The sequence below is a fragment of the Pseudochaenichthys georgianus genome, chromosome 8 (genome assembly GCF_902827115.2).
Source record: "Pseudochaenichthys georgianus chromosome 8, fPseGeo1.2, whole genome shotgun sequence".
Classification (NCBI taxonomy): domain Eukaryota; kingdom Metazoa; phylum Chordata; class Actinopteri; order Perciformes; family Channichthyidae; genus Pseudochaenichthys; species Pseudochaenichthys georgianus.
This window is the reverse complement of record NC_047510.2, coordinates 10,563,636-10,589,500: the sequence shown is the minus strand read 5'-3', so window position 1 is coordinate 10,589,500 and position 25,865 is coordinate 10,563,636. Positions and strand designations below refer to the sequence as shown.

General features: G+C 42.1%; 2 protein-coding genes across 2 annotated transcripts in view; both read right to left on the bottom strand.

Annotated features, from left to right (window-relative positions):
- Window positions 1–1,316: 1,316 nt before the first annotated feature.
- On the bottom strand, window positions 1,317–5,337 carry LOC117451168 (zinc finger protein ZFP2-like). The gene is made up of 2 exons (XM_034089325.1): window positions 5,023–5,337; window positions 1,317–4,017 (listed from the first exon to the last, which is right to left on the bottom strand). The coding sequence occupies exons 1-2, from the start codon at window positions 5,210–5,212 to the stop codon at window positions 2,621–2,623; spliced, it is 1,587 nt and encodes a 528-aa protein (XP_033945216.1). The 5' UTR covers window positions 5,213–5,337; the 3' UTR covers window positions 1,317–2,620.
- A 3,825-nt stretch (window positions 5,338–9,162) lies between these two features.
- The window catches only part of rab40c (RAB40c, member RAS oncogene family), a 35,582-nt gene continuing 18,879 nt past the window's right edge, over window positions 9,163–25,865 (bottom strand). The window contains exons 2-6 of the mRNA XM_034089326.2: window positions 22,490–22,550; window positions 19,023–19,083; window positions 18,749–18,826; window positions 15,047–15,269; window positions 9,163–14,123 (exon numbers count right to left, since the gene is read on the bottom strand). Coding sequence (XP_033945217.1) covers window positions 13,849–14,123; window positions 15,047–15,269; window positions 18,749–18,826; window positions 19,023–19,083; window positions 22,490–22,550 — 698 coding nt within the window. The 3' untranslated portion in view covers window positions 9,163–13,848. The remainder of the gene's footprint in view (window positions 14,124–15,046; window positions 15,270–18,748; window positions 18,827–19,022; window positions 19,084–22,489; window positions 22,551–25,865) is intronic.

Below are 25,865 nucleotides of genomic sequence, written 5' to 3'. Positions count from 1 at the left end.
ATTTCACTTTCGTTTCACCTCTTGCACTTTTTTAAAGTTTGTTTGAATTGTGTTTTACATTGTGGGTGTGGTCCACACAGCAGTGCCTGCCAATGACGTGAGAATTTAAGGCGGTATCTGCAGATGTAAGCGCGGGAGTTAAGGGACTTTCCATGGTCTCTTTTAACACAGGATGATTTGACACCCTTGCCAACTTGGGGCCCCAAGCGACATTGTGAGATGAGGCCCCCCCCCCAACCGACAGGAGTGAATTTTTTTTTGCAAATATAATTCCTGTTTATTATGATTATTATCAACAGTTACTTTTTTATACAGTGAGGTAAATGGTAAATGTGCATGTATGTCGTTCAGTATGCGTTTACAGGTGAATACGTCTGCATTTCCTGCCAAATACTAGCCTCATAAAGATTAAAATATAATTAATGCAAATACACTACTTCTACTAATAATGATAATCATAATCAATTCAATAATATACATACTATATTATTTTATTATAATATAGTCGTAATATAGTCAAGACAAAACATGCTTATGACATGCTCAAAAACTGATATTTCTTAAATCTGTATTCAAATGTAGTTCCCTCTGTCAGCAATGCATCAACAACTAGACACACATTTCTATCAGTATTTCTCTGTGTTGTGGTCAGTGTTGGGCAAGTTACTTCCAAAATGTAATATATTACATATGACTTATTACTCTCTTTTGAAAGTAATAAGTTACATTACAATATTACTGACTCTGAAATGTAATGAGTTACACTACTTTAGTTACTTTTGAGTTACTTTCACCAAAATAACCGCAAAAGAATGGCTAGTTATTTTAAATGCTAAAATGTGGTTTAGTGCAGCTCATTATACATCCAGTGAAGGGCGATGTGGTATAGCATAACAACTGTGTAGGCCCTTAAGGCTACTAACAACTTGTATTACATGGCTTAGTTGAATACTCAATTCTGATTGTAACTTCTTAACATGTGACACATTGTTAATTAAGCAATCATACACGAGAGGCCATTCTGGAACGTCATTATCGGTACGACAGTACTGCGGCAGGACCGAGGCGCTTGCGCCGAGGTCCGTACGCCTGTACTGGAGTTTACATCTGGAGTTATTTCTAGTAAGATATAAATAAAAAACCCTATGTATGTGAGCTTATATCTCATATGAGAATATCAAATATCTTTCTTGGTTTGCACAACTTACCGGTAAATGTTTTTATGGAACTATTTGAACACAGATATCTAAAAATAAAACAAAACTCCCATAACCAGACACAAACTCAGATTTAATATGAACCATTTATTTGTCCGTGTAACAATGAAACAGTTACAAAATGTAAAAGTAATTTACTTTGTATCAAAAATATTTAAACATACAAAATAAATGGGATACAGCTCATAGGGCTCACATGTAGCCCCATCCAAAGGTCCCTGTACTTTGAGCAGTCCGATCGTATAGAAATCTATGAAACATATTACCTTATGACACAGTAGTAGTTTTTTTTTTTTAAACCAATATTAACAAATTGCTTTACATACACAACTATATGCAACACCAAAGAAAAGTATAAACACAAATTATTGATTGATTGATAAACAAAAATGCATTTTATAACAGATTATATAGATCCTAAATGTGCGTAGAATGATTCACTTAATGGTTATAGAAGTATGAACTGATTTTGTCAAGAGTAATATCCTCAGGCAATTTGTTCTAAAATTAATAAAGGAATTGTAGCATAATATGACAGGCTTAAAATAAACTTCACTTCTGAGAAATAATCTATTGCTTCTCACTTAATCTTCTTGTATTGATACACTTTACTGTATTTGAATGTAAATGCACTAAAAAACAAAGATATAAGCACATTCGAGCTTTGGGAGGAAACTTTATAAAAAGGTGCATTTAACATTCGTTTCACCTCTTGCATTTTTTCAAGTTTTCATTGCATTGTGTGTTACATTTTGGGTGTGGTCATCACAGCAGTGCCTGCCAGCAGCACAATGACACTGGAATTGAAGGCGGCATCTGCAGATGTAAGTGGAGGAAACTGGTTTGGCAAGTGGGAACACTGCACAATTATATGAGCTCAGGTTTTAATTGTGCTCATGCATCTGCTTATCAAAAGAGCTAATGTGGTTCAGTGTCACCTTTAGTTTGTAGAAATTAAAGAAACCGAGGTTGTAAAACGGAGGCAGGCTGAGTGAGCCTCCTTTTGCTTTCCAAATAAACCAAGGAACATCAAGTGCATTCCACAAATATGTCCCAACATGATGTTTTCAGCTTCACAAAAATATTTTGTATAATTGTATTTCTGGTTGCAGGTCTGAGGAAAAAAAGGAAAATGCTGGTAGGATTGTGGGTGTTGGATAATACTTATAGTAAAACTAAATATCTATCAGGTCAACTTCTGTCTTACCGCAATAATGCAAAATCCAATAAAGAAATCCCATTGGCTTTTGGTTGAGGGAACCAGGGAGATGCTAACTTCAGGGTCAACCTACAAAAATACGTCATCCCAGCACCACTCCATTGAACGTTGCGGTACAGGGGCAGATCTTGACAATGAGACCCGGGCAGGACTCTGCTACACACCACCTTACAGTATTTATCAGTCACTTCTCAGACTTGTGGCTCTTCATGTGCAGCCTCAGGTTCGTCTTACGGTGGAAACTTTTCCCGCAGATCTCACAGCGGTGCGGTTTCTCCCCTGTGTGCGTGCTGCTGTGCTGCTTCAGCACGGAGTGGTCGCTGAAGCAGCGGCTGCAGATGTTGCACATGTAAGGTTTCTCCCCAGTGTGAATCCGGGTGTGTCTTATCATATTGTGGCGGCAGTTGAAGGATTTTCCGCACTCGCTGCAGAGAAACGGCGTCTCCCCCGTGTGGGTCCTCATGTGGATCTCCAGGTTTTTCTGACCGTCGAAACACTTCAAGCACACCTTGCACACCTTCCCGCTTTTATGAGTTTTCATGTGAAGTTTTAAGTTTGCCTCGGAGTCGATGTGCGTCCCACAAACACCGCAGAGGTCCGTGGCGTGACTTTTAGCGTGATTCACCAGAGAAATCATGGAGCGAAACTTGTCACCACACACTTCACATATCGTCCAAGTCTGCTGCTTTTTTGGTAAAGTCAACGTCTTCTCATCCTCACTCTCTTTGCCATTTTCACTTTTGTTATTTGGGTTCCGTTTCTTCTTGTGCACGTGAACCAGCAGGTGGCGTTTCAACGTGGAGTCGTCATTAAAACATTTTCCGCACACAGTGCAAGGATAGGGTTTCTCCCCAGTGTGTATCCGGATGTGTCGCATCATGTTTTGGCGGCAGTTGAAGGATTTCCCACACTTGCTGCAGTTAAACGGTTTCTCCCCCGTGTGGACCCTCATGTGCGTCTGCAAAGAGCTGGAGGAGCCGAAACATTTCCCACAAACGCCGCAGACTTTCGCTTTCACGTGCGATGTCAGGTGATCTTGAAAACTCTCCTCACTCTCGAAGCGCTCCCCGCACACGCCGCAGACCTCCTTCGGGTGCACCTTCAGGTGGTTCACCAACGAGATGTTAGCATGGAACGCCTTCCCGCAGACTTTACAGCAAATTTGCGATTTTGCTTTTTTACCTGGGTGCAGTTTCAGCACCATCGGACGATGCGTCTTCCTTTTCCTCCAGTCCTCGTCGCTGTCTTCGCTCTGAGACTCCCCGCTGCCCGCCCACTCCTCACCGCTGTTGTCTTTCTCCACCACAGAAAAGCCGGAGTACGCTCTGCCTTCAACTTCAGTCTCCGCCTCCACCGTGGAAGTGCTCGGGAGAGGATCTGCTTTATCCTGGTCCAGCTCATTATTCACACACGGAGGAGTGAAGATGACCTTGATGGTGTCCTCCTCCTCCGCCTCCTCCTCCTGGCTTTTCTCAGTTTGTGGAGGCTCCTGGTCCAGTGCGGAGCTCCACTCCTGCTCACAGTGTTCTTCTTGGTGCTGGTCAGAAGGGAAGTCCTCTGAGAGAGCCAGCTGTGGTTGGTCTGAAAAAAAAAGAAAGCTATTATAAAGATCTGCCGAATGGAGATCAGGGCTGCAAACTCGGACTTTTTTCAAATCTATTTTACATTACATTTGATTTTGATTACATTTTTATCCAAAGCCGCTAACCATTACGGTTGTGCTATATAAAGAAAATCAAATATCTCAGAACAGAAAGAATCTTGCAGGTTTATTTGCTTTCAAAAAGCCGAACCATTTTTAAGTATTCCAACTATTTTTGTGTTAGATTTTAACTGCCAAAGAGAATTGCTTCCATGTTGTTTGTTGTGCTCATGTGTATTTTAATTAATTGAGTTGCTATTAGATATGTCCTGCTCTGTGTGTATTAAATGTGTTCTGGTATTATTGTTATCATCGTTTTTAGGCAAACTAAGTTACCATTGAGAATGATTAGGTGCAATAAAAGTTTATTTTGTTTAACTTTCGCAGGTATGATCTTACACTGGAAAGGCCTTGCTAATATGACATGGGAAACTTCAGCATTCACAAGAGAACATAAGTTAAAGGTGGGGTAGGTAAGTTTGAGAAACCGGCTCGAGATCGCTAGAATTTGAAAATACACAACCGGAGAAAATCTGCCACTTCCTTATAGAGCCCCTCCTCCAACACACACGAACGCGCACATGACCAATGAGGGCACGAGACAAGTTTGTGCCCCGATGGAAGGCTGACAGGCAGGTAGGCCATCCAATCCGTTTAGCCGGGCCGGCTTTTTACAGTATTATGGCTTCTACAGATGACATTTTTTTAATGGATTTTTTGTCAAAGCACTTAAGATATTCATTGCTATCGGGATGTTAAGAGCATTCCATGGAATATAACAAGTGTATCTCGAGCCGGTTTCTGAAACTTACCTACCCCACCTTTAAGCTAGCAAAACTTTAGCAGGAAACTGGGAGTTCACGAGGCTCGTGATGATAGCAGATAAGTGCGTAGCCGTAGTCAAAAGTAGAGCCAGAACAAATTAATGCTAATCACTCACAAACCTGAACGTTTTTTAATCTTTATTTTATTAAGTGTCTGCAGCTCCGCGCGCTGCCGGTGGATCTCCCGTTTGGAGAGCAGGATCTCCTCCTCGTAGCCCGCGAGGGTGTTTTTGAATGCCGCGAAGATCTCCTCAGCGGCCGCAGACAGCCGCTCGGTAACCAGCTCTCTGAGCAGCTGGAGGCTGGACATGATGGAGGGACACTCGGCTGTGTTCACGGGCCAACCAAACCGATGTTTAGGGTTTTTGTTGAGAAAACAATTTAATACGACTGCTGTCAAGTTGGCGCTTAAGTGCTGCCAGCATGAACTAGTTCCGGTTCGATCATATCCATTTCAAAATAAAAGCTTTGTTTTCTAAGACCAACGGTAGTAACAACATTTTTGAAATCAATCAATCAATGTTTATTTATATAGCCCAATATCACAAATGTTACATTTGTCTCAGTGGTCTTCACAGTGTGTACAGAATATCAGTATGACAATACGACACCCTCTGTCCTTAGACCCTCACATCGTACAAGGAAAAACTTCCAAAGAAAACCCAGTTTAAAGGGAAAAATGGGAGAAACCTCAGGGAGAGCAACAGAGGAGGGATCCCTCTCCCAGGACGGACAGACGTGCAATAGATGCCGTGTGTAAATTGAAAAGATAATACATAGGTAGTCCAAATGTTTGGAAATGCATGTGTGTATAATAGGAAGATGAATCCGCAGGATCATCCATGACTCCGGATCCCAGCGTATATAGACACCAAAAAGAAAGACATTTGGGGAAGCTGGGTTAATCGGAACATGACTGTACACGGGTATAGACAGAGAGAAGGAAGAAGTAAGATGTCCCCCGACAAACTAAGCCTATATCAGCAAAACTAGGGGCTGAATCTAATCAGCCCTAACTATAAGCTTTATCAAAAAGGAAGGTCTTAAGCGCACTCTTAAAAACGTGTTCTGCCGCCCGAACACAAACTGGAAGCTGATTCCACAAATGTGGAGCTTGATAAGAAAATGCTCTGGCTCCCATTGTACTTTTAAAGATTCTAGGAACAACCAACAACCCTGCATTCTTGGAACGCAATGCCCTAGTACAGGGGTGGGGAACCTCCGGCCCCCGGGCCGTATACGGCCCGCGAGACCATTTGGTGTGGCCCTCGAGGTAATTTATAAACACACGCAAAAAAGAAAAAAATTAAAGAAATCTAGACCGCAAAATAATTAAACAAGTGAGTGCCTGTTTTTCCTGGCCAAGGTCAGGGTCCTTGAACACAACACAAGCCTAACGTGTCATCACGTGGTATATGTCTGACAGGGGTGTAGTTCTGACCGGGAGCATCAGAACGCAGCTCAGCTCCGGCACTTCCAAAAATTGCAGTACCGATAAGGAGCCGTACACATGCTGCAGTTTTTGCGTGGCTGTGTCTTAGTTGTAAGCCCAGTGTCGATCTGTTCATCTGTCATACTGATCATACAGTCAATAACTTTATTGTTATTAGCATCTGGTTAGCTCGCTATGCTAACGAATATAAGAAGCTTTTTCTACAACCAGTGAGGTAAAGGCACATCTTTATATGATCATTATAATTATCAAAAAATAAGAGAATAAAGTAAACAGGTATAAAATACTATATGACAGTAAAAAAAAGTTGTTATTAATAAACAAGAATACAGTTTGAAAGGAGAGTGATTTGTAAAATATCCATAAAGAAAAAGAAAATCTGTTTACAGTTCTGTTTCACGTGGGTGTTGAGAGATGTATCCATAGATCTACTAATGTTGCTCTCAAAGTGCACCAGATTGATGCTTTTAACTTCAACATTTAAAAAAAAATCTTCCCTGACCCCCCTAGAGGAGGTTAGGTCCCCCCGACTTAAATCATGTTCACATGGATAGGAGTCTAAATACATTTGCACACATCTTGTGTCCATATCTTTCTGTTTGGGTGGTCATGCCACAACCGTGCACGTGCATGCATGCGTGAGTCATGGCAAGATATCTGGATTGAGAGGTTGCTTTTTCTTTGCACAGCATGAAAGAAAGGTGAAATGAGTGGGCTGTGATTTTAGTATTTTTAAGCAGAGGTTAATAATTTGTACGGCCCTCGGAGGATGTTGAAAACATTGAAATGGCCCTTGAGAGGAAAAAGGTTCCCCACCCCTGCCCTAGTAGGACAGTAGGGTATAATGAGTTCTTTAAGGTAAGATGGCGCCTGCCCATTAAGGGCTTTGTAGGCGAGAAGAAGAATTTTAAATTCTATCCTGTGTTCTATAGGGAGCCAGTGTAAGGCAGCCAGAACAGGAGTAATGTGGTCCCTTTTCCTAACTCTGGTTAGTACACGAGCCGCAGCATTTTGAATCAGCTGAAGCGACTTGATTGACTTCTTGGTACTCCCTGATAATAAAGAGTTACAATAATCCAGCCTAGAAGTAACAAATGCATGGACTAGTTTCTCTGCATCGTTTTGAGGCAAGATATGCCTGATTTTTGCAATGTTACGTAGATGGAAGTAGGCGGTCCTTGAAATTGATTTTATGTGGGCGTTAAAGGATAAATCCTGATCAAATATAACACCAAGATTCCTTACAGTCTCACTGGAGGCCAAATTAATGCCATCCATAGTTAGTATGTCTTTAGATAATTTGTTTCGTAGATTCTTCGGGCCAAGTACAATAACTTCAGTTTTGCTCGTGTTTAACATCAAAAAGTTTAAGGTCATCCACGTTTTTAAGTCCTTAAGGCAGTCTTGAATTTTATTTAGATGATTAATTTCATAGAAATAAGAGAAACAAGTCTCTAAATTGCAAGATGCACATTTTAATTTCTCCAATAATATGGTGCATTACAATTCAGTGGCAAATATGGCACTCTTTACTGCACTACATTTATTTGATAACTTTTGATACGTTTCTTGTTACTTTACAGATTAATATCATTACTTATGATTAATGATTATAAACTATTCATCAATTACCTTTAAAAACACTTTTTATGTAGCCTACTATTAATTATTATTATTTATAAAACAATAATTAATAACCCAGTGCAATAGGTTAAAGATGTTTTCGGCGTGGATACTGTACGTATTAGGCAGTTCTTTTATTTGACATTAAGTTGATTTTTATCCATCACTCTTACTTATTTGACTTTTTGTTACAATTTAATTAGTTGAGGGGTCAATAACGCTATAATATTGTCTTATCTATACTAAAGTATACTATAAGTTATACCATTTATTTTTATTTTGTATGATAAGTCTTTACTTTTAGGTTATTTAAGTTTAATACACTAAGCAAAAAAAGTAAGGACATTTTTGTTAGGTAGATTATTTCTTTTTTGTAACAATGCTTCTTGGCAATACATCTTATGCCGTTGGAAAGTTTGTTTAGTTCCCTTTCAAATGGTGCCACATTTGTGGGATGAGCAGCAGAGCTGAGTATTTGGGGTGCGCCCATGAAAAATGTGACAAATCTCCTCTGCCAATGCCAAACAGCTTTTCTTTTGACTGGTGTCTCTTGTTTGGTGATTGTATGATTGAAGTTTGATGAAACAAGACATATTGGCAATTGAAACGTGTATTCATTTAACAAGTAGCCTCAGTAGCGTGTGGAAGAACCATTCACAGCCACAACAACCTCTCCTCCTCCTGCTGCTGTCACCAGCCTGCTCACACTCTACTGTGGGATGGCATCCCATTCTTCAACCAGCATTTGTCCCAAGTCAGCCGACGGTTGTGTTGGTCATTCTGGCTTTGCTGGCAGGTGCAGACAATCAGAAGCTAATCAGGCAACCAGGCACCTGATTGTCAGCACCTGGGGGTACCAGAAATGGTAGAGTCAATAGCAACAGCAATAAAAAGCTGTTTGGCAGAGAAGACTTAGCAAAGGATTCATGGGAGCAGCCCACATACTCAGATCTGCTGCTCATCCCAAGTTATCTACCAACACATCTGTCCTTACTTTGTGTGCTATGTTCTCAAGATCTGACTATTTTAAAGCTACACATGTTTTAGTTTTTGAATTATAATGCATTATTCTTAAATAATAAATGTATTACTATAAAAAAGGGAGACATTTAGAGAATTTTCACAAAAATGCTGAAATCAGATCTGAAGTGTTACCACAGGATAATAATAATTATAACAAAAAAAATGATTAACCATTTAATTGATATAGAACAAACTAGTTAAATTAAGTTAAAAGTCCATGAGTTTGGATGCATTTAACTTCCAGTAGATGGCAACCTCTCCAAAACAAACGACACCGAAGTTGCTTTATATATATCATCTATGCTTTAAAGCAGCAGTCAAACATACAAATACTCAGCAGCGACATCTTGACTCCAACATTCAATAGTTTTATTGTGAAAAAGTCTTATCTCTTCATACCCTCACCTTAAAACTGTACAATCAATAATTTAAAAAAAGAAAGAAAATGTTCAGCTTTGTGTTTAAAGGAACATTCTCACAAAACACACCTAGACACACACACTCTCTTTCTCACACACACTCGCTTCAGATTACTCAGCAGCTTTAGCCAAAAACCAGAATAGTGTTTTACATTTTGTTCTCATCATTATCACAACAGTCTGCTCCTTTGTACAAACACTTCCACAATATCCGGTCCGGAACCTTCCACCATCCTTTTCTTTCTTTTTTTTTAAAAGTCCAAAATGGAAAATCATTTCAGGAGAAACACAATTAAGCAGAGTCAGCAAACACTGAGGAGGAAGTCCATAAAAAAAATCAAAAGGGAGGTGTGGAACCAAAACACATAACACACAGAGGCTGGATGTACAATATAACACAAAACAAGTCCGCAAGGATGAAACACAGAGAGGGAAACCTCTTCTGGAAATCTTGGCAACAAGCTGGAGTTATGGCCGGACAATATTAGGATATATAGAAAACCGTTGAAATATGTACGTATGTTGAGGGCATTTTTCAATATTGCTTCAATCGCGTGTTACGCTGGGCGGATATTCATTTATCGCCATATTTTTGCACTAAACTTAAAATGAGAAAAAAAGTGTACAGGCTTTAACATGTCATTATTTATTTAATAATTATATTACCAGAGAACGTAGTATTAATATCGTTATGACTATATAGTGATTGATCATTTTGAGCCCCAAGTTGAGTCCTTATTTTTTAAAACCTCCATATATATATATATATATATATATATATATATTTTTACATATATACATTTTTAAAACCTCCATATATATATATAGATATATGGAGGTTTTAAAAATGTATATATGTGTGTTTTCTGTCCATGGCCTCCGGGCCTCTGTAGAAAACACACTGAACACCTGAGCAGCAGCTCACTCTTTGTGTTATCGAGAAAACGAGGCGGACGCTGAGAGGTGGAGCTGAGAGGAGGATGAAAGAGACTGATGAAGCCCTCCAGAGATCTACCAAAAGAGCATCTATTATTCAGCAACTATGAATCATGGGACAGCATGCAGAGGCGAGGTGTACATCAGAGGCAGGGAAGAAGAAGAAGAAGAAGAAGAAGAAGAAGAAGAAGAAGAAGTGGTGCTGCTTTCATTCTCTCAAACGTCCAACACCGTTAACCCTACAAATCAAAGCCAATGTTTCCTCGCTGTTGACAACTCGTGTCTGCCGTTTCCCACTGGTCCTGAATGCCACTGAAAATAGTCCCCATCGTATGCCCTTTTCCTCCGGTTTGTCTGAAATGATTTGAACCTATTTGTCTTCTGGAACAAATGTTAACCTAATGGAAGCTTTTAATATGAATTCTACTTTACACTGCTTTCTCTTCATAAAGCATTTAACACTATGTCAATCAATAATCTGTGATGTGGAGCTAAAGCAGCCGTTTGGCCCTATAGGGAGATACTGCAGGAGACGAGAGGCTGGAGGGGACTGAGTGACATTCAGAGAAGAGTGGTAAACACAGGCGCCGTTTACTGTAAATACTGCAGACATTCCACTCGACCCCCCCCTCAGATATCTGCACTTCCTCTCGCTCCATCTCTCATCAATGTATGGAAAACACGGCTGGGAGGGATGGGGGAATTCTACACAGTACAGGAGAATTAAAGTGATATCCCCCCCCGCTATTTGAGTTCCACTAAGGCTGCGGCCCCACGAGGACGAAAACGGCTAAACGCATAGGATTAACGCAAACGCAATCGCAAACGGCTTCCGTCCACATGCAATAATTATCTGGATAGTGTCTGCCCACACGAGACCGCTCTGTTTAACTCCAACTGCTGGAGAAGCTGCAGTACATATGCAGGAGCCTCTACGTGGCGCTGTAGCTTCCTCCACAAAAGCAGCGAAGAAGCATGGTTGTCATGGTTGCCCTTCTGTTTATTCTCCGCGGTGGGGGCCGAGGGAACCGGGCAGAGTTTTTCGCCAGTCAGCGTGTATTAAAGTTGAAATCTTCCGGACAAAATTATAAAAGTGCCGGTCAAAGGTCTTCTTTGTTATTTATTGAGCTTTAAAACAAATGAATAACGACTCTATATAATATAATGATAAAATACACGGAGCCTCTCTTTTTCCTCCCTCTCTTCGGACAGCGCCAGTGTCTGTCTCATGCAGCAGCTCATCCAGTAATCAGTGACCCGGCCGACTGTAAAAATAAACATATTTATAACTAGTTTAGGGAGTTTGAGAGGTAATTAAAATAGCTAAGGGTGATGATCTGACTTGAAGTGTGTGTGTTGCTGCAGCGGGAGGAGCTGCAGGTGAGCAGAGCTGCGTGTCTCCGTCCTGTCAGATTAGACTTCACTCGCGAGAGAAAGATAAATAATCTGAATTCAGTGTGCAGTTTACTTTGACGCGGGGGTGAGCAGCAGAGGTGGGGAGAGGCGGGGCTATTGCCTCATCATTATTGCTGTAGATGTTGCACAAACAACTGTAGCATGGTCAATAGCGTCCGGAGCACGATAGCAACTCTGCGATCCGCCATTGTTGTTGTTGCTGGTGGCGAAACACTTCAGCACTGGCGCGGGGTAAGCGGAGGTGAGCAGAAGAGGTGGGGAGAGGCGGGGCTATTGCGCAATCACTATCAGTGATCTGAAAATGTCCGTATAGGGCGCACACACGGAGCTGTTTGACCCCCAGAGAGTGGCGTATGCATTTCTATCCACCTTGGGACCCGTTGTCGTTTCCTCAGTCGTTTAGTGCCGTATTCGGTCGTCCTCGTGTGGCCGAACGGTCTATATGACACTAAACAGTAACGCAAACGACCGAATTCGTCCTCGTGGGGCCGCAGCCTAAGACGGAGCGGAGTTTTAGTTCAAATAAAAGCCTGGAGGTGTGAAATGTGAAAACAAGAATAAGAAGAAGATGTCTCTAAACATTTGGGAGATTGAAAAAAAAAAAAAGGAGTGATAGTAAAAAGTAATCTCTGCCTGTATCCAACAGTGTGTGAGGCTTTACCTCTCCTGACTACAACTCCCAGAAGCCCTTTGGTCAAGAAAGGACTAGCTCATAATGGGATTTATCAACACATATGAGAAATATAAAATGAACCGCAGCATCCTGCGATCAACTGTTTTTCTTCCAAGTGGATGCGAGTTAAAAAACAAATATTTCACAAAAAAAGTATTGAGTGGTATCTATGGCAACAAGCATCGCTGGATCCCTTGCCGCGGAAAGTGGTTGTGTAAACAATAAAACATGAAAATAAACTCAGAGAGAAACTGTTTCTTCTCCTTCCTTTAAGCCACTTTGTTGCAGGTGAACGGACTCATTACAAATGCAGTTTGTGTTTATATTGACATCTCTACGGGAATATTCAGAAATGGACTCCTGCGCACCAGCATGTCCGGACCTGAGATCCGGATCAGGCTGCGTCTTTTAAACGATTTTAAAGGTGGTCCTGAAGACACCGGCTGTTAAACCCTCACTCAGGTTGTCGCCAAGATTTCCCTTTAGAGAGAGTTTTAACCTCCGAGGCAAAACGAGGAGCGAATTCACAAAAAGGATTGCACGACTTCTGCGGCTCATAAGACAAAGAGAAAGGTGTCATTGTTAACGCTTTGGCAGTGGTTTGAATGTGCTGCTGTGCTATTCCAACATATTTAAATGTGGTCATGTGCAGAAACTTGGCACAAAACTGGCCTCTTCGTAGGCCTGCCAAAAGAGTCCAACTCACAAAGACCAGCGCACGAGCCGGTTCAGTGAAATGATAACTTCAGAGAGTCGGTGGTTGAATCCTGAAACGCTTTCTCTCACACATTAAAGAATGACTGCATCGTGTGTTTCAGGAGCTGCAGCTCACGGCCTGGAAATGTCACAAATAGCTAAATGCACTCAAGAGCAAAACATTGGTGGTGTGCTGTGATCATATTAGCGCCGTGTTATCTTTAGCGACGGACTTTGCCGTCCGCAGCCACAATCCATTCTTTGTGAATTCGCCCGTGAGTTTTCAAACAGAACCGTCACAGCCAGCTGAGGAGACACAATGATCGATGAAGTGACTGACTGGTTACGAGTGTCTTGGTCATTAAAACAGCAGATAAACTGGGTGTGGCTTGTAACCAGAGGAGAGAGGGTAATGTGAGAATGTTGAGGTGATCTCTGTGATGCACGCACACAATGAGGCGTGCATCATGTCCAGGAACTAAATACGTTTGTGAGAGAGTTCTGTACAGGTAGTTAAAACGCCAGCAGTGACTCTGGTGGGGGTCCGGTCTGTGGAGACCCAGATGTTTTTCCGTGCTCTCCTCTGGAAAGGCTCCTTAAGAGAGCAGGAAGCCATCCCTTTATCCATCATTCTTGCTCTTCAGCTCCTCAGGTTTAGGGATGCTCTTTTCCTCTAACGTCCTGAACAAGCGCCTCCTGAGCGTTTACTAGGAGATTTTGCAGTTGTTGCGGGTGCAGTTCTGCGGCGGGCTCTGAGGCGGACGGATTGACTTGGAGCGCTTCAGGCTGTTCCCCTTGGAGCCGCCGGCGGGGTTGGCCAGGGAGTAGGAGCGTCCGTGCATCATGACGGCGTTCATGCCGTTGGCCATGGAGAAGGACTTGAGGTGCGACTTGATGGCGACGGGCAGCGGCAGCTTGTCGATGAGGTGGACCGGCGTGCACGACACGATGGCTCTGCAGCACAGGTCCTGCAGGCTGAACACTGCGGAGAGGAGGGACACGTTACAATGAGATCATGTCGAGCTACAGATCTAACTATTTATTTCTAGAATCCGAATCATGTTACTCGCAGGTAGGGGTAAACACTGTGCACACACACACACACACACACACACACACACACACACACACACACACACACACACACACACACACACACACACACACACACACACACACACACACACACACACACACACACACACACCCACAAACACACACACACACACACACACACACACACACACACACACACACACACACACACACACACACACACACACACACACACACACACACACACACACACACACCTTGTTGGGACTTTTGCTGAAAATTACACATGTTGTTCAGGCCTTCAGGGGAGTATTTCAGCATTGTTTTAGTGAGGACCACCCAAAAGGTCCTCACACCCAAAAATGTCCTCACAGAGCGAGTTGTTTCTCAATAAGTGGTCCTCACAAGTATAGCAAACCAAACACACACACACAATATTAATTTGCCATTTGGATCATGAGATTGTGTAATGTGTGTTTGTAAAGGAATTTGAGTGTGTGTTACTCCAGCAGGTCGGGTTTAGGTCTGAATGGGGAGGGGCTGCGGAGGTGTGGCTCAGTGAAAAGCACACAGTCTTTAGACCTTGTTTCTTTGCAGCTTGCAATAGTTTGATTTTCCTATTTAGTTGAAAATCTTTATTTGAATTTAGCATGATCAGAATGCGGAGCCCAGGAGGAATAGTCAAGGCTAGTGCTAACGGGGATGTCAACTACTACAACAAGAAAAGGATAAACCAACAATCTTTTATTTTCAAATCAAATCTGGACACCTCAGTCGGCCAAAAAGTGACACACAAAGTAAGAAAGAATGAACATCACGGTGACTACACCCCCATGCCCCCCCACTCACCTCTGTTGGGCTTCCAGAACTTCTCCATGCCGTGCCTCATGAGCACGATGCGCGACAGCTCCGTGAACGACTCGATGACGTTGAAGTTGCACAGCGGGCTCACCTCGAAGAAGGTCATGCCGTTCTTCTCGGCGTACGCCCGGGCCTGCTCCGTGGGAACTTGCCGTTTGAAGGCCAGATGCAGCCGGTTACCAACGAGGATCCGAGGCACTCCTGGTGCATGCTGGGAAGTAAAGAATCAAACAGGAGGACAGACTTAAGCTTTGTTCATTTAATGAGCTGTTCTTATTTTGTGTGCTGATGTGGCTAAAGTATGTATGTGCGTTAGACTCTGTGTCTGGACCCCAGGAGAAGAGCAAATGCTAATGCTAGTGCTAATGACGATCTTTAAATGGAATAAAGGAAGTAAAGCTATGGATTCCAACCCGTTATTAATTCCAACCCGCAATTAAAGTCAACAGGAGAAGGAGATGGGCAAGGCATGGGTGGATAAAGGGAAATGGATACAGCGATGGAGGCGCTTTCCTATCAAAGCTGCTTTGTGAAGCCAAAAAGCTCGATTTCCGGGCATTACACTTGCAAAACAATGTGTGTTGTAACTAAATGTCTAATGAATGTAGTGGATTAAATGAAAATTCATACTTAAGTCGCTACACTTTTTGTAAAAGTGCTTAGTAACATTCCATCACTGTGTGAGAGACATTTAATTCACATTAAGTTAGCAGAGGAAGCGTGTTATTAATTCAACAAGCGTGTATCTGGCCCTGTCTCTCAGCCTCAGGTCTCGCTAACTCATCCCATCTGTTCTGAGAAACACGATGGCCTCCTTCACTCCCACGCACTGTCACCCCTCATCACCCTCTCCTCACGTCCCTCCCTGCTGCCTTTTCATGCTCAGAGTCCCTGTGGCGCAGCAGCAGCAGGCTCAGGGGGAACGGCAACATCTGCAGCAGCAACATCTGCAGCAGCAACATCTGCAGCAGCAGCAGCAGCTAACACTAGAGGTTTCTCCTGAAGCTAGGGTATGTACATCTCCAGCAGAGCAGAGACATAGCACTCATATTAGGGCTGAACGATGCGATTATCAAACCGCAAAGCCTGCAATTTCTTTACATTTTTTTTTTGTGTGTCAGTCATCCACACCAATCAGAAGTGCTGTGCTCCACATGTACCAGCCATTGTTAACCAATCAGAAGTGGCCCATGATAGAAGGTGATAGACAGATTGATCCAATCACCTGCCAAGCCATTTTGAAAGTGCCTGCAGTTTCCAAATGGCTTCCAATGGAGCTTTCCTAGATGGTTTGGTGAAACAAAGCATCTGAGTCAGGTTAGTGACGCTCCATCACATGTTTCTATTACAGGGAGAATCTTAAACTGAAGCTTGACTTTAAAGCAACCCAACGGAAGTTTCATGTAAGTTTAGTTCTTTCACTCGTAGCTCGGGCTGCGGGGGTGCTAGAGACGGGAGCACGTTGATGCGACCTTCCTAGCCGGAGTTATGGCCGCATTTTACAATAAACTTCCATTGGGTCGCTTAAAAAAAAATATCGCGAATCGAATCGCAATATTTGTCAGAAAAATCGCAATTAGATTTTCCCCCAAAATCGTGCAGCCCTAGCTCGCATCTCTCTCTGAAGCAAAGCAGTAACACTACAGTGTAGGAATGCTCTGTGACGTGAACAATCACTGCACTTACAATGTTACTAAGTACAAAAGTGTTAGCATCGAATAAACTTGAAGGAGGCTAGTTGAAAAAACTAAATAAAGTGTTTCTGTTTTATATTGCTGTACTTTGAATTATTTGGAAAACCTTTACATTTCAATAACAAAATGTAAAGAGCATTTTTCCCTTTTCACTGAAATGTTAACTACACAATACATTGGTCGATCAAAATAAAGAAGAGATTAATAAAATGAATAAAACTGAAAAGGAAACTGAACATAATGATAAAAATAATTAGTTGAAGCCCTACACTGAGACAACAGGGAAAGATAGTAAAGATATGTAAAACATATAACCAGAGATAAAACCTAACAGTTGTTCTCTGCAGACTGTCACCACACAGAGATTTTCATCCCTCCATCTCTACTTTATTTCTGTGTTTCTAAAGTGGACGACCGCCACACCACGTCTTTGGAGGTGGAGCAGGAAAGGCCGGACTGAAACACACATTCCACAGGCCAAAAATATCACACACACTCACACAGACGCAGGCACAAACTCACACACACACATGCGCCTATACACACACATCCTCTTGGTCTCTAATTCAGCAGGAAGGACATGATGAGTGTAGCACCCCCCCTACACACGCACAATAAATATATATATTTATAAAAAAGGTTTTGCTCATATTTAAAAAGGTACACTGTCTGATTATTATTATTATGCAGCTTCATTATTGTTGCAGCAAAACAACAACAATCAACAACTAATCAAGGTCTCTGTCGGCGTGGCACCCGAGGCAGGAAGGGTTAACAATGGCATTGTGTTTCCCCGTCAGATATTCACTTTTAAAAATAAAATCCAGCTTCCTTTCACAATAATTCATTGTCTTTTTCCAAGTTTCTGTGGTACATTAAATGGGAGCAGACTTATTAAGACTAATCGATAAATATACATCATAATCGTAAAATACTATAAAAGCGTTATATATATACACAGCAGGGTTTCCGCTAGGATTTTTTCTCGCCGGTCAAATGTCCGGACAGAATTTATTTTACCGGACAAATTTGAAACTTGCCGGTCATGTTTCAATAATGATAATAATAATTGTGTAGCAGAGTTTCCGTTAGCAGGTAATTACCGGACTATGCCGGATATGCTGATGTTTAAAACTCAGTTAATAGGAGTCATTTTTATATCGCTTCAGTTTATAATCGTAACAGATGGAAAAATTCAGATTCCATTTTTCAATAAATGATTCCACAAACAACAAACAACATAATTATTATATTCAAACAAACTAATTGTAGTAGATGAAGTACATTATTCAAAAGTTTACATTAACTTTGGATAATAACACGGGATAAACGGATCCCTTTCCTTTCCCCTCTCCCTCCCTCTCTCTCCTGACAGCCCGCAGCGCGCTAAACAGTGGGCGGGGATTCAGGTGATTTTGCAGCAGCTGATCTGATCTCTCTCTCGGGTCCGGTTATACTTCACTCGCGTTTCTGTCCATATCGATCAGATCCAGCTCTCCTGATCGGCCTTTATAGAGAGCACCGATCAAACTATTAAGAGTGAATATCGGCCGATAATGTCCGGCGGCCGATCGATCGGAGCATCCCTAATTATTAGCGGACATTTTGACCGGCAGGTTTTGAATTTACCGGTTTTTATTACATTTTACCAGATAAAAACCGGTAACGGAAACCCTGATACACAGTAAGGCAACTAGTAAGTAGCGTAATTTACACAAGTTAGTTATATAAATACAGTCGTTTGTAAAGGATCAATTAGTTATAGAGACCATGGAGTATGTTTTTCAAAATAAAAGCACCAGATGGTAACTGTATCTTAAAATGGACTCAGGACGAGGCCTGTTTTTCAAAATAAAAGCCTCCAACAATCGATGCATGTTAACAGAAACGTACAAATGTAAATATTTTTTTTCAAAATAAAAGCTTCAGAATGTAAATGTATCTGAAAAATGCTCTGCTCCAGAGTTTGATGGCAGGGCTCCACTTCCACACTCACCTCATCGATCTCTCTGATCCACCTGTCGATGCCGTCAAAGGACCAGCGGTTTGTGATGTCATACACCAGCAGGATCCCCTGGAGACACACACGACAACAACAAGAAGCAGTCACACGTCTGCCTGTAATCACTATCACATTAGGACAGTGTTTCTCAAACTTTATAACAAGGATTACCATCTGCTCAAATATCTTTTAGCATTAACCTGCATTTGATCCAGCAGGCTTACTTAATGCAAAGTTCAGTAGTCTATTTAATGAGTTTGTTTCTCACCTGAGCCCCGCGGGAATATGACCGAAAGATGGTGCAGAACCTCCCCTGGCCTGAGGTGTCCCTGAGAACAGAGAGAAAAGACAGAAGAAAGATTCATATGTGAAACAGTGAAGACGGAAACACTCGTCCGGCTACTGGTCTGAATTCATCCAACTTTAATATGTTGGCAGAAATAAACAGAAATGTAATGGGTAGATTTTTGATGACACAGAGTAACGGCCCGTCCACACAGCGGCGTGCGTTGAAAGCTTCACCATTCACTTTGAATGGGGTGACGTCACTTTTCGCCGAACTGCATTGTGGGAAGCGACGCGGAGCGTTGCTGGCGTGGCTCGCTGCAAAAGTTGAGCAATGTTCAACTTTTGAAGCCTCGGCAGAAGCGTCAGCCATTTGAATCATATGCCAGTACAAGCTCTAGCCAATCAAACCGCTGCTTGTGTGTCAGGGGCAGGAGATTCGTGTGATTGGTTGTTGGTCGAGTTTCAGACACGCCCGCCGGCAAGCTTCAACGCACGCTGCTGTGTGGACGGGCCGTAAGACAGCTGGAAAAATGAGCTAAGCTTTTAATATTTCCTAAAGTAACGTTGTTGTACTCGATGTACTTTTACCCACATCTGGATGACTATATCCGTTGTTTCACATTATTTTGTAGCCTGTTTCTTTTTCCAACTTCTATCTTACCCATCTTGTGATATCAGATTCTTTACAAAGAGAATAATTGAGGATTAATTGAGCTATTTTTAAACCAGTGTTACAAATATGAAAGGAAGCATCATTTTACAACTTCACAGCTCGTTTGACATCTTACTGTAGATTCAGAAACTATTTATAGTGGAGGGTTTGAAGGATCATTTCAGACGAGCTGCTTAAGGAAAGCAAAGCCAGATGAGCCGGTCGTGTGTTCATCCAGTCAGATGTCTGTCGCCTGAGAGACAACCACCTGTCAATCAACTATTGTGCGGTCCACCATGTAGGATGTTCATACTAATTCAATGTTAGCAGGCAGCTTTCTGAATGAAAAGGAAAGAATTCAATGATTCTCCCCCGTCTGCAGACCAACATGTTGCACTTTGAGCCTGGTTAGTCATTACTCGTCAAAAGAGCTGAAATGAATAGTTCAGAGCTTTAGTTATGACATTGCCTTTTGAATACTAAATCAACAGTTTAATGTTTAGCAGCAGTTGAACGCTTATTCACTGTTTTAAAGATGATATTTGCGTCCATTTATAGATTAAGATTAGGCTACACTAATATTGTTAGCCTTATTTGTAGAATTAGATTCCAGTTAGCTGAGAAGGATGGTTTCAGACTCCAAACATTTCCAATAACACCCGAGCATGGTTAAGTTAAAAAGTCATCATTTATGGACTAAAGATAGATATAATGTTTTTATCTAACCAAATATTTTTGATTTAATCCTTCTTTGTTTTGCGCGAGGGCCTTTAAAAAGAACAGTTACCACAGCTATATTTGAAGACACCATTAGAAGCTTTGGATGTCAAATACATAAATGAAATGACATGAAGTAGATTAATAGTATCTGTTTTGCCTTCACCTGATGAAACACAAGCTCAGAGGGCTGCCATGCTGGTCAGAGGGTATAAGCACCCCCCCCCCCTGCCTGAAACGCCTCCATTGGACTCTTTCTTTACTTCTGTAACATAGTGACATCACCATTTAACACTTGCGCTTCTACTGGCTGGCGCTCCATCACATTGTGCTTGATAGGCTAAGGGGCGGGACATCTCTAAGCGGCTGACCAATCACAAAAGAGCCGGCCAGCTAACCAATCAGAGCGGACTGGGCTCTGGTTTCAGACAGAGGGTGAAAAGAGGTGCTGCAGCACAGGCAGTATGAGAACAATAAAGAGCTTTGTTAACATTAAAGCATGGAGACATGTCCCAGGAGAGACACTACATACACATATGAACCTGAACATGAGCAGACTAGGCCACTTTAACAGCAGCATGACGACGTGTGTGTGACCTGTCACCAGGTTTCTCATTTATGTGTTTTAACAGTTTTCTGCAGTGATTTGCTGACTAAAATAAATATATATAACACCACCAGATATCCTTCAACTTGACATTTCCTGTTTCTCTCTGAGAGTCATGAGACACAGATGGCAACAGAGACAGAAATAGAAAGGAAGCAGAGGATGGAAAGGACCACATTTAGACAACAGTGAGGACAGACTAAAGAAGAGTCAGCATCATAGGGCTGCATGCTTTGAAACCTTTCCCTCCACAGGGAAGACAAGGCGTTGCTTCTCCCGGGAAGAGTGCACTCCTTGGCCTACTTCCACCTCGCACTGCAGCGTCTTTACTGACAGATCCATCTGCTGCATCTCCACTGATGCAAGATTATTTGTCAGGCATGTAATAATATGCAGGGAATAAGGACCCACAACATCTGCAGGAAAGTACATGCACCCTGCAGCTGGCTGTCTTTACAATTAGATGTTTAAAATGATTGGTTTAAATAAGACGAAAGCAGTTGATGCACCTGCAAACATGTTTTTAACGAATATAGAAACCTTCCTGCTTAATGTGTTTTTGCTCTATATGTCGCTTGTGCTTATTTTAAAATATGATGTTAATGAAATGCAACCCCTTGACATTATTCCCTTGTTCCCTTAAGTAGCTTTCCCTCTCTGACAGTTTGAGATATATTCTGTATCATGTTGTTCCAGCTCTCCATTGAAGCTCTATGATGTTTACACCGAGTGAAATATTCAGAGCCAAGACTTGATGTTTTTCCTGGCTGCAGCATCCATCAGACTGAAATACTCAAGACGCATCTTTTAATACACATTTTTTTCAAAAACAGCCTGATATATTGCACATCTTTGGAAGCTTTTTTTGGTTCGCTCTGCAGGTAGAAATATGAGAATGAAGACCTTTAGACACCACAGGCAATTTTTAGATGAGATTAATCAAATGACGTAATGTTGTACTTGCATTCATTATGAACACTTCAGGGGTCTCTGAAAACAAAGTCATTTTTGATTTTATTCGTCCAGATTTTGAAATATATTTCAGGATTTCTATATTTTCACTCCGCTTAAATACATAGAGGTGATTTACATTTTGCAATTAGCATCACAACATGTCTTCTGTGATTATTCTTCCTCTGCACGACACTCTACTGAAGATATTTCTTATACAAACAGGCCCTGAGGTATGCAGAGTATCCAGAGTAACAGGGACAACCTTAGATAGACACGGTGTCGTTGCATTGTTCAAAAGTCATTTGTCAATGCGTGACAGGTTTGAGACCTCAGAGAGAAATGGTAAACACTGGTGTAGATAAACACTCGTGGTTTCATACCACCAGAATATTATATATGTGGACTAACCCATAAAGGCCTTTAGATTTAAGAGTGCATCCCACAAAAAAAACAGTAGTCACTATCTTTTGTACAGACAATAATGTGTTATCATTTCAGCAGCAATGAGTGTGCTTACCAAAGCTCCAGCTTCACTCTCTTCCCGTCCAGAAGGATGGTGGTGGTTTTATAGTCGATACCTGGACAGAGAGGGGGGGGACAGAGGCAGACATTAAGCAAAAGGACGCATCACTCTCCATTAGAACACCACAGCCAGAGGAAGGCTGATGAACCAAAGTGTTCCCACAATACAATCTAGAGAACTGTGAATAGCTTGGTAGAAAATATGACAACCATGTATTTATGGGTAACAAGACAATATATATATATATATATATATTAGGGCTGTCAGTCGATTAAAATATTTAATCGCGATTAATCGCACGTTTTTTATCTGTTCTAAATGTACCTTAGAGGAATATTCTTTAAGCTTTTAATACTCTTATCAACATATGAGTGGACAAATATGCTTTATGCAAATGTTTATTATCATTTGAACAATGACAAATATTCTCATGAATATTAAACGCAACAACCTGGAACCTCTCTCATACAATAAAGTGTGTGTGTGTGTGTGTGTGTGTGTGTGTGTGTGTCAGTCTGTGTGTGTGTGTGTGTGTGTGTGTGTGTGTGTGTGTGTGTGTGTGTGTGTGTGTGTGTGTGTGTGTGTGTGTGTGTGTGTGTGTGTGTGTGTGAGTTAGGGATCGACCGATATGGCTTTTTCAAGGCCGATACCGATACCGATTATTAGTAATCAAGGAGACCGATAACCGATATTTGGAACCGATATACATTTGCAGTAAAATCAGAAAATCTTGGTGTCAAAATGTAGAATAACACAAACTCCAACACAACTCAACACAACTTCTTTGAAATGCATTACATTTTAAGCATAACCTATATTATGTTTAATGAACTTTTAAACATCTTACAACTGGTTTCCTCTCTGTGCCCTTTTCTTTAGTGCAGCCATCTGCTATGAGTTAGAGAGAGACAAGAAGTGGGGCTGCAGGCTGACATGCTTAACTAACAATAATGCTTAATTTATTATATCAAACCAATGCCTGTCTATCTAGCATAAAATCCCAATAAGCTGCTAGCAACTGCAAAACACTAGTGCTAGCTAATGTTTTGCAAACTATTAAAAGTGAGGCTATTACAGTAGACCTAACGTTAGACTAGTAGCCTCACTTCTAATATTTTGCTAAACATTTGCTAGATACATGTTGGCTAGCTAATGAGCTTCACATATCAACCTGAAAAACTGCGAGGCTTCACTCGCAGCCCCCCCTCCGCACCACAGTTCCGCTGCGAGACGCTGCACGCTGACTGACTTCCCGCGTCCCTGTGTAACTGGGAAACTGATAGAATTGGATCAATAGATCGTGCTGTTTTTGCAACTTCAGCATAGGGGATTGGGATGTTTATTGAACTTCGGCTTTCAACTGATTTACCTTCAAAACACATGTATGGCTCTGCCGCTCAGCGCTGCTGCTCGCCTCTGTCTGTGTCTGCGTTCTTCGCACCTGCCTGTAATCTGAGAAGATCCCGCCTCTATGGCTGGCTCCCGCCCGGAAAATCTTCAGTGTTGATTGACACTTCAGTAATAGCCTATCAGATAGCGCTGTGGGCGGGACATTGCTCGTGTACAGAGAGTGGTGACTGCAGACAGAGAAACGGCCGCATCAGAGCCAAAGTGTTATCGGCAATTTTATAAAAAAAAGGCCGATACCGATAATCGGTCAAATGATGAATATCGGCCCCGATAATCGGTCAACCCCTAGTGTGAGTCTGTGTGTGTGTGTGAGTGTGTGTGTGTGTGAGAGAGAGAGAGAGATCGAGAGAGACTCCTTCTCCAACCCCCCAAACTTTCTTTGTATGTGTGCATTGTTATTTGTGCTTGAGCAACATTTTACTTGAACTTTATTTCAATGAAATTAGTTGTAATTATTGTCCTACATTTTAATTTGTTTTACAGCGATGTTTCACGGCTGCCTGGGCCTAGCGGCCCACAGGCGGCGTTTATCCAGCAGCCAGAACATCCTTCTGTGCCGGCCCCCAGGTCAAGATCTACTGTGGCTTAAGGGCCTTCCCCAGAGCCATCACCACCAAGGACCAGCAGACCAGCATCACTACAGCTGCCTCCACCTCCATCTGCGGCTGCCACCAGGTCAAGATACACCTCAACACAAAGGCTACACCACAGCCATCACCTTCAACCCAGCCAGCAAGGAGGTCTTGTGGAGGTCTCGTATAGCACTTGTACCCCCCCACCTACACAGCAGCCCATGCACCATCACCCCCATCTTCACAGCAGCCAGACCCACTGTCTTGGAAGACAGACAAAGACCTTGACACTGTCTTGACATTTATAATGAATAGTTGGTTGAAAGTTCTTATGTTCAATATTGTAAATAGTTAGATTTTCCAGTTTCTTATATTTATAATAAATTGTTGGTTGAAAAAAAAGGTTGAATGCTCAATTTGTATTTGTACACATCACATGAACCTTGGTATGTAATATGAAGTCATTATTCAGTCCTGATGTATCTCAGTCCCTGCTGTGGTGAAAGTAGAGTAATAAACACCTGTTTTACTCAAAATTCAAATTTAATTTTTTTAATTTTAGACATGAATTACACATTTAGGGATGCACGATAATTATCGGCCCGATATTAGGAATTATGACGTCATCCCGATAAACCCGATAAAGTATTAATAGCCCCGATAATATACAATATATTTTTTGGGTAAAAAAAAGAACTACTGCGGTGTGGGTGGATTGGGATGAGGGGCGCTTGTTTTTCACTCGGCTCCTCCCGTTTTGCCAGTACTGTGGTATTAGTGGTTTAGGAAGAGGGGAGTTCTTCACAAATCCAGCGCTCCCTAATACTTCGGAACCTGAACAGTCACCTGAAACATCGCCATCGCTACGATGGTGTGTTAAAAGCGTACGAAGACAATAATACAATACAAAGTGTGTGTGTGTGCGTGCACGTGCGCTGGAGCTATGTGCAACTCAAGGCATATGCTCGAACTGGAGCTGCCTGGAAGCTGCAATCATGTTCATGTATCCGAGCTGAGTGTGCTGACTTTTCGTACAATGACCCACTGTCTGGCTTCCTGCATAAAGTCAAGTGCTCGGCGCAGTTGTGGCGAAATGTCGCTCCTCTGTTTTCATTTAAACAGCTCCTTATATCCGTTAGCGCAGCTAGCTAGCACCAGATGCTAACAACAACAATGCACGTAAGGTTTCTCTCTCGCTCGCTCGGGCCACACATACACACACCCTCCCGGTCCTCCAGATGGCCAGTCGGTGCCTGCCGGTGAGCGTGGAAGTGTGGTCTGCCACAAGTGGGCGGCAGGAGCGGGGCTGTCAGCATCAGCTTGTAGATGGTATTTTAAACTCGATGCGCTCTGAAACTAGGGGGCGGCCGAGGAAAAAAAATGCGTTA